The sequence below is a fragment of the Athene noctua genome, chromosome 6 (genome assembly GCF_965140245.1).
Source record: "Athene noctua chromosome 6, bAthNoc1.hap1.1, whole genome shotgun sequence".
Taxonomy (NCBI): Eukaryota; Metazoa; Chordata; class Aves; order Strigiformes; family Strigidae; genus Athene; species Athene noctua.
This window is the reverse complement of record NC_134042.1, coordinates 50,131,868-50,140,595: the sequence shown is the minus strand read 5'-3', so window position 1 is coordinate 50,140,595 and position 8,728 is coordinate 50,131,868. Positions and strand designations below refer to the sequence as shown.

Sequence of the window (8,728 nt, the reverse complement as noted above, 5' to 3'; positions counted from 1 at the left end):
TTTGTGTTCTGGCAACTCAGGCAGCAAGGACATAGAGGTACTTCCTAGGAAGGGCTATTTGCAACTGGAAAAATGAAGGAAGGATGAATCGATGGACAGTGGGTGAAAATGAACAAATGCTGAATCACCCCCTGGAAATGAAATCATCTGCAAAACCCCCTCACTTGGGATCATAGGAAATAATGCAGGAAAAAGCCTTGAGATTCACACAGCGCAGGATCAAACCTCTCCATTCCTCTTTCATTGTGATACCGCGTGCCATAACGGAAAGAGAAAGGGAAAAAATGGCAGTAAATGGGGTGGTACAAACTTGACCTGAGCAGCAGTTCTCAAAGGGAATGAGGAAAACAGGACCTGAGCCCATCTCGCTTTAATTAGACTTTTAAATTAACAGATCTCCTTTTCCGTCCTCTTCTTATTTTACTCTGCGTTTCCCAGCTGTTTTTCTTTTTAATCTCTTTCAACCTATCTGAATCCCTCTGACAGTCTCCAGCGTAAGAAATCACCCCTCACAATGCTGGTCACTTCTCTGCTGCTTCGAAGCAACAAGCACAAGCAACTTTAGGGATTATTTATAAAAATCGTAAGGGAGCTTCTGCCAAGGCCTGGGGCGGCTGAGCTCCTCGCAGCCGTGGTGCCCAGCAGCCGTGGGCAGGAGGATTCAGCTGCCTGCCACGTGAGCAGGCACTTCAGCGAGCTGAAATTATATGTTTCGCTCTGATGCTGTAAACACAGGGAGGAAGCCAACGGGAGGCAGGCACTGAGTATTGGAGAAGGCACTTACAAATTAAGTATCAGCATATCAATGGAAGCGCAAGAACACACGGCTTTGGCAGGGATGAGATGCCTAGAACAGAAAATTGTTTCCCTTTTGAATGTTTTTCCCGCCTTCAAAAATGAAGAACGGATCCTGCCAGTTCCTGTGCATCCAACAAAGCTGGAGGGCCACTGCCTTTCCCCAACCACTGGAGGCCAGCGTGCAGAAATGTGCAGCACTCTCACAAAAACTCTTGCTGATGCAGTCTGGGGCTCAGTTCCCCTCTCATCCTTCCAGATTTTGGCCCGCACAATCCTCTGGTGAATGCCACATTTCCAGTTTAGAGATTATGCCTCAAGCACTGTGCCGTGCTTCTTCCAAAGAGCAGCACAGGGCTGTGGCTTCAGACGAATTGACCAACAGCTTGTTGGCACCAAAAGTATGGACAAGCGTGAGCCTGGCACGCTGAGGATGAGCGTGGCAGTCTGCGGCGTGCGGTGGGAGTGGGCCAGCTCTCTGCAGCCGGCATTGCGAAGGGCTTCAACGCTTCTCCTGAGTTTGGACAATAAAAACAGGCCTGGGAGGCTGCAGCTGGCAGGAGAGGGTGGGAAGGCAAAGAAAAAGAAATCGCAACGTGCTCCCTGTGTCCCTCCAGGTGGGATGTTTCGGCTGAGGGCGCAAGGGGCAATTTGGGGTAGCCGGGGCCGCTGCTCCCCTGCCAAAGTTTTGTGCCTGAGCGTTTCAGTAAGCTCGGGCTGAGTCACGCTCTCACGTGGCAGAGCGCTGAATCAATCCCAGATACGAGGGGACAAAGGTTTGCTGTTCGAGGAAAATCTGGAGGGAAGGTGCATGTTATTCATCACGCCGCAGCTAAATCTTGCCTAGGGGTGCCCAAGCCCCGGCCCTCGAGCTGCACCTGCCCGCATACAGCACGTTATCTCCTGCTGCCCACGCGGGCAGAACTGGGGGGGCGGGAGCTGGCTGACCCCCACCCCAGGGCAGGATCCCTCCAGTGATTTCTCTGTGCTCGCCGTGTGCCCTGGGAAACGCGTTCGAGCTCGGTGTGCACGAGCTGTGGTGCGCGGCTCCGTTTTGGGGTGTCTGGGGGTGCTTCGTGCGGGCGGGTAATCCCAGCCGAGTGGGTATTTGTGCGTGTACCCACTCGGGAAGGTGTGTGGTGGGGGGGGTGTGTGTGTGACCCCCAAGCCTGTCCCATGCTGGGCAGGCTGAGTGGGGGGCTGCGCACCCACGGGGGGTGCCCCCGGGGTGTGGGTGCTCATAAGCATCCCCCAGTGAGCCCAGTACCCTGGGGGGTGTGTGTGTGACCTGGATATCGGTGCACCCTGGCCGTGCTGGGTCTCCCCCTCGCACCCCCCCGCGCCGTGGGTGTGTGCCCTGGCTGTGGGGGCACCCCTGGGTGCAGCTACCCGAGGAACTGGGTGCCGCTGGGTCTGATACCCCACGCGTGGGTGCCCCAGGGTGCCGTGCCGCGCCGTGCCGTGCCGCGCCGTAGCGGCGGGCGGGGATGCTGCTGCCGCTGCCGGCTCCCCCCCCCACCCCTTTCGCCGCCCGCCCCGCGCTGCCGCCGCCGCAGACGCAGCGCGGCTCGGAGCGCGCACGGAGCCTCCCGCAGCCCCGCCATGGCCCGGAACCGCCGGGAGAGAAGCAGCTGGGGTAGGCGGTGGGGGACGGAGGCTGTGTAGGGGGTGGAATGGCCGAGGGAGCCCGGGCGGGGCGGTCGCGAACAATGCCGGGCCTGCGGCGGCCCGAGCCCCGGGGGAGGGGAGCGGGGCGGGGGGGGGGCGCGCCCGGCCCCGCCTGGGCCTGGGCCCCGCCGCGGCGGGGCGGGGCGGCGGAGGGGAAGGGGGGCGAGGCCGCGGCGAGGGGCTCGGCCGCCCCGGGGGGGCTGAGGGGCCTGTGGGGCGGAGGGCCGCCCGCTCGCCTCTCCCTCCGTGGGGCCACACGGGCATCTTTTACTCCCCCCCCCGCTCCTTCATCCTCTCGGGGGTTTGGAGCCGGGGGTGTCCGGCTGCCCCTCCCCTGCTGCCCGCCGTTCCTGCCTGCTGGCGGCGTGGCCGGGGAGGGGGGGTTTGGGCTGGGGGTGCCCGTGGCTCCGGGGCTTCCTCCCCGGGCTGTTGGGCGGGCGAGGCGCCCCTGGCTTGACACCGCCCTCGGCCTGGCCTGCGTGGGGCCCTGCACCCCCCGCGGGGCCGGCTGCCTCTGTGGGGAGCCCTCCGGCCACCCCGGTTCTCCGCCAGCTTGCCCTGACGTCCCCACAGGGCTGGCTACCTCTGTGGGGAGCCCAGTGGCCACCGCAGCTCTCTTCTGGCCTGCCCTGATGTCTCCTCAGGGCTGGACCCCTCTGTGGGGAGCCCTCTGGCCACCCTATTTCTCCTCCAGCTTGCCCTGACTTCTCCTCAGGGCTGGCCACCTCTGTGGGGAGCCCAGTGGCCACCCCATTTCTCCTCTGGCTTGCCCTGATGTCCCCATAGCGCTGGCCACCTCTGTGGGGAGCCCACTGGCCACCCTGGCTCTCCTTCATCCTGCCCTGATGCCCTTCGCCCCATCGTTGCCATCCCCACAGCACCTGCCCCCAGTCCCGAAGCAGACCGGGGGTGTCACCTCAGCCGGGGCGCAGGAGTCCCTCTAACGCCACCTTCTCCCTCATTTGGAGCCACCGGCCTTCCCAGGCTGGTTGCCCTGCATTTCTGGAGGCTGTAGGGCTTTGTTGGTCAGACCCTCCAGAGAGGGGCCATTTTAAATCCATCCCTGCACAAACCCCGCTTGAGCCCAGGGGAGCTGGTAGCAGCATTACCGGGGAGCGGAGCGGAGTCACAGGGAGGAGGGCGTTTTGTGGCGTCTTCCTGCGAGGTTTCCCTTCTCCGGACCTGCCTGGAGCCATCAGCAGCTCCTTCCCCATGGGAGCCAAAAGCTGGTCCCACAGGTGGGCTGCACCGACGAGCAAAGGGGCTCCTGCTGCCTTTTACCCCACATACAGCCAGGGCCTTGGCCGAGCCTGCAGCAGCCAGCGCTCAGCCACGTGTCATTTTGCCAGCTTCCACTGACACGCTGCCTGTTTTGTAGAAAATTAGGTTTTATACAGCCATTTGCCGTTACTTGAGGCTGCTGAGGAGCATAATTTGTCGTTTTTCCCCGAGTTGTATCCCATGTGAACTCACTCATCAGTGCTTGCGGTATCCTGTCTCATCAGGCAGAGCAGGTGAGCTGAGCTGTGATGTTTAGATACACAAATTACATTCTAATTTGTATAGATGAGTGTAGTATTTCCCATGGTAATGATTAACAGTTTGAGGGACACGTTTGTGGAAGCGTTCGGATAACGGAGTGTGTGATTTGAGTAAATGGAGCGGATGGTGGTCTTGCTGCAAGGGAACGGGGAGAAAATGAGCAACCCTCACTTGATTGGTGCCATTTTTAACTGTGACTCTTGATGAAGGTCGTTAGACCCTTGGGTAAAGTGGTGGGAAAACTTCCTGGGGAATATGCTGACATTCTCAGCTTTGTCTCACAGAGCTGTCAGTCCTGTCGCTGTGTGTGTGTTGAGTATTGCACACACGTACACACACTGGTGCTTCCCCATCAGATCTTGATAGCATGAGAAGAAAATGCAAATGATGCTGAAACGGGTATAAATGGAGAAAACATCATCTTGGAAAGTATAGCCTTGGTGTCCAGCAAGACAATTAGACACATCCCTCACTATAAACACGCTGTTAAGCCATACTTGAGTGACATGTGGCGTGTCTCTGATTTGACAAACTCTTCCTTAGATTCTCTGTCAGTTTTGCAAGAATCTGGAACCATCCATGGATCCAAGTGGAGCTCTGTGGGATCAGCCACCTTCTGCTGCAATCCATCCTCAGGTCAAAAACATACCCTGTCTTCCACAGAGGTTTACTTAGTCTGAGAATGATCTCCTGGCACTTTGCCAGGCTGGTTGACATTTCAGGTAATAAATTACTAGGAAAAAAAAGAAAAAGCCCCCTTTAATAAAAGTGTGCATTTATACAACAGAACCTCCTTCCCCTGAAAGATGTGTTTACATCCACTGACTGCAGCATTGTCTGGTGACATCAGTCTATGGGGTGACTATTCCACTGCTACGTTTTTCAGCCTAGCTGGCAAAGGAGGAGTCTCAGGGTTTTACTTAAACTAAGGCAGCAAGTCCTCGCCGTGTTCTAAAAATGGGCTTATGGGTCATTAAAAATATTACGCTATTTTGAAACAGATCAAACTTTGTCCTAGTTAACTCCCTGGTTAGTCAGGCCTGAAAACAGGCAACTGCTTAGTGTAAACCTTCTCCTTTGTTTCATAAAAATAATTTGCTTTTTTAAAGCTCACTGAGCAAATTGGGGTGAGCGAGTGTATGGCACCCAGAAGAAATTGCCTCTGGTCAGCTATCAAAGCTGGGTTACTGACACATATGTACATCTCCGGGAGCTCGTGCAGGGGTGTGTAATGCATCAAGCGTAGGATTTACCCCTGGGCAGAAGGTCAGCATAAGGCTATGCATCATTTAAGGCTCTCTCACTGAATGTGCTAAGTGGTGCATAGACCTCACAACTGCCTCTAGTTGCTGGATGAATAGCTGAGGGAGCTGCAGGTGTATAATTTTTTGTATAATTTTTTGGTAAGAGTAAGGGACCCCGCTTTTCCCAAAATACGGATTGTTGGTCCAAATCCTGAGTGGCACAGTGAAGTCCAGCCAGCTCAGTGAAGGCTTGTAGTAGGTTACACTGATGTTTTCTTCAAATTCTTTGTGCTTGGCAGTTGCAGATGCTCAGCAGCCTGCTCCCCTGTTAGAGTAAAGCCGTCTCTGCTCCCGGTCACTTATTTAAGGAGCACAGACTGGAACAAATTGTGTGAAATCTCTCACGTTTCCCATCGTGGCCCATGTTGTAATCGGAATGACCCACTCATCAAGAATTCAGTTTCAAAACCATGAAAGGGATTACAGAGGTTATATATACTTCTTGGTCAGGATTTTCAAACTGGATGTGAGATTCATGAGAGGTCTTAAAGGGTCCTGATTGCCAGGGAGGGCTGAGCAACTCTTTTGGGGAGAAGGGACTCTTCTCCAGCACAGGCCAGGCTGAGGTTATCAATGCCACACTTTGATGGCACAGCAGTGAGTTAAACTGGAAAGAAAAGGATGATTTTGGTAGTCTTTTTGTTTTTTTTTTTAAACTAATAGTGCTAACATCCTTTCTGTTTGCTATTTGGTTTCTCACCTTTTATGGTGGATTTTCAGATTCCACTTACTGGCATTTCTTTGTGACTGCATGCTGGGAACCTCTTGAAAAGTGAAAGCTGAGATGTTTCAGACAGGTGAGCCTTTACACAAAAAGCTACTAGGTAGGAGAAGATTCACAACCAAATTACTAGCTTGTAAACAAGAAAAGAAAATGAAGTGACTTGAAAGAAGAGACAAGACATTGCAAGTTGGAGACCCAGATCAGTAAACATGACGCTTGGTTTTTGTGCCTTTGGTTTTGAGGCAGCAGCATTGTGCAAAGAATTTGAATAACGTGGTCTGATCCGTTATAGGATGAGCAGGAGCAAGATCAGCCTGCCTTTCCCCTTTTGGGGGAAGAAGTGAGATGTCCTGAGCCTGCCTCGCAGCGGTGACACGGTGCCCTCGTCATGCTCCGTGTTGTGTCCACGCCATGAGAAGCCTCGGCGTTGGCTGCCTGTCTGATTAATGGAAGGGGCAAGCAGCCTATGGAGTTGGTTGTATCTTGCTGCATTTTCTCTGCTAAGCCCATGGGTGACAAACAACATACATAAATATTGTTTAGGGCCTAGGTGATGTTCATAGGCAGCGGGCTGTGTGTTAACTCCTCTGCACCATCAGTTGGAACCTTCTCCAGCAGGGGAGTGCATCTGGTGCGGGTATCATTGTGCTTTGGGAGGTGTAAGATGTCTCATGGATCATCTCTGAAAGTCACTTCAGTGTAGAGAGACCCCAGCTCCTTTGTTCCTGCCAGAAACGTTCGCTTTTGCTATCAGTTGAAGGAAGGTTTAGTGTTACAGCAATAAAGTAACCAAACACAAATTTCCCAAATGGGGTAGAGGCACCAGAGAAGGTGCTGAGCTCTGCCAGGCCAGTAAAATGTATTTAAAGTAGTATTTAAATAGGTCTATATACGTAAACATTTTCTCCGGAGTGTAACTGCCTTTGATGTTATATCCTAGGATTTGGTGGCACATTTACCAAACTTTATTTGCAGGCGATTGTAACTCCAAAAGGGTAAAAATAATTTAATGTCAGCAATGACTAAATCAAATACTGGTGGTGGGGAGAGGCTGGTTGCTGACAGACTAGATGACCATGCAGAAAATGTGTGCTGGGGGTGAAGCAAGAATTTTGGAGATGTATTCATGCAAGATGTGTTTCAGTCATTGTGTCACACCTGAGTCTGGCTAGGCTTAAATGTGGGTGAGTGAGCAGGCCCAGGGTTTGAACCTGAGAAATACATAATGGCCTTTTGGTAACATGCTCTTACAACGGTCTTTTGACAAACACAGGAGGGAATCGGGGTCCTTTTGAGAGTTGCCTACCTTGCCTTTGAATCAACGCATCCCAGCACGTGAGCTGGCATGGACATAGCCATGTAACTGTATAACATGACCTCAAACTTCCTGAAAATCTTCTGGAAAAACCTCTGATCAGTTTTCTTCCCAAGGTAGTTGTCTGCCTGTGTCTCTGAAACATGCTAACAATGAACTTAACCTGGGAATTTTGCAGTGATAGGCATCGCTGCTGTTTCAGAGCCAGCCAAGGCACTGTAGCTCCATGTAAGTGGTAGTAGCTGTCATCATTAAAAAGTTTCACATCGGATTTTGGCATTTGAGATGTGCCAGTTGTAACAGGCAGGTTTAGTGGCCAGTAATCATCCAAGCTCTTGTTTCTGTCAGCAGTCTTTTGTGCAGGAAGGTCCCAAACCACTCGTGTTATCGGCATAATCATTCATCTCCTTGTTTCGTCTGCCAAAGGGAGAAGGGGCTGAGCTGGCCACGCTCTAGCTGAAGCGGCCGTGCTGCCAGCTGGATGACTCAGGGCGGGCGGGAAGAAGGTCCACTCTACATCTTACCACTGCTCCAAAAAAAGGCAAAAGATGAGTACCAAGCCCGGCAGCAGTAGCCACCCTTCTCGGCCCCCTGCTGTGAGCATCCTGGGGTGCAGAGAAGTGGGGTGCTTGCCAGGAGCACGTGGGGGCACAGGTTGAGCAGAGGTGTTAATGCTGCCATGCAGCTGGGGTAGAAGAGTTCGCCCCAATTTTGGAGAGGATAGCTTCAAAACAAAACAATACCAAGTGCCATACTTGCTTACCGAAGGACAGGGCTAATTTTTTACGTGGCAGTTTTCTTCACCTGTTTCTAAGCAATGCCCTGCTGCTCCCTGGTTGGAGATGTTCATCGCAGGCTGTGTCTCTTACCCATCATTTCCACAGGTATCAAGAGCCTGCCTGGCACGTTACTTCATTTGGATGAGCTGTTGGGGGATATGGTGTAGGGGAGAACTTTGTAGAGTGGGGCTGATGGTTGGACTCGATGATCCCGAGGGGCTTTTCCAACCTGAATGATTCAGTGATTCATGGCAGAGCTGTGATTGCGTCTGTACATCCAGCCTGGGGAGGTGCAAGTGATTTCAGGGGGGCTTGGTGGCTCTGGTTAGTGGGTGGTACTGATGGCTAGTGCCTGGCGTTTCCCTTCCCTGGGTTTGGGGTCCTCTGACTCCATAGGGGTATCACAAATCCCAGCAGAGGTGTGAGCAGGGGGGAGGGAGGGTTGTGTGGCTGTGTGGTCAGCCGTGCCCTGGGTATAGGAGATGCAGGAAGGATATTAGGAAAAAATCTTTCAGCAGAAAGAGTGGTCAGAGAGTGGAATAGGCTGCCCAGGGAGGGGGTGGAGTCCCCATCCCTGGGTGTGTTTAAGGGTTGTTTGGAT

General features: G+C 53.3%; 1 protein-coding gene across 2 annotated transcripts in view; it reads left to right on the top strand.

Moving 5' to 3' along the window:
- The first annotated feature begins 2,328 nt into the window (after window positions 1-2,328).
- The window catches only part of ATL1 (atlastin GTPase 1), a 33,278-nt gene continuing 26,878 nt past the window's right edge, over window positions 2,329-8,728 (top strand). For both annotated transcript variants that reach the window (XM_074909011.1, XM_074909012.1), the window contains exon 1: window positions 2,329-2,431. In XM_074909011.1, coding sequence (XP_074765112.1) covers window positions 2,398-2,431 — 34 coding nt within the window. In that variant the 5' untranslated portion in view covers window positions 2,329-2,397. The remainder of the gene's footprint in view (window positions 2,432-8,728) is intronic.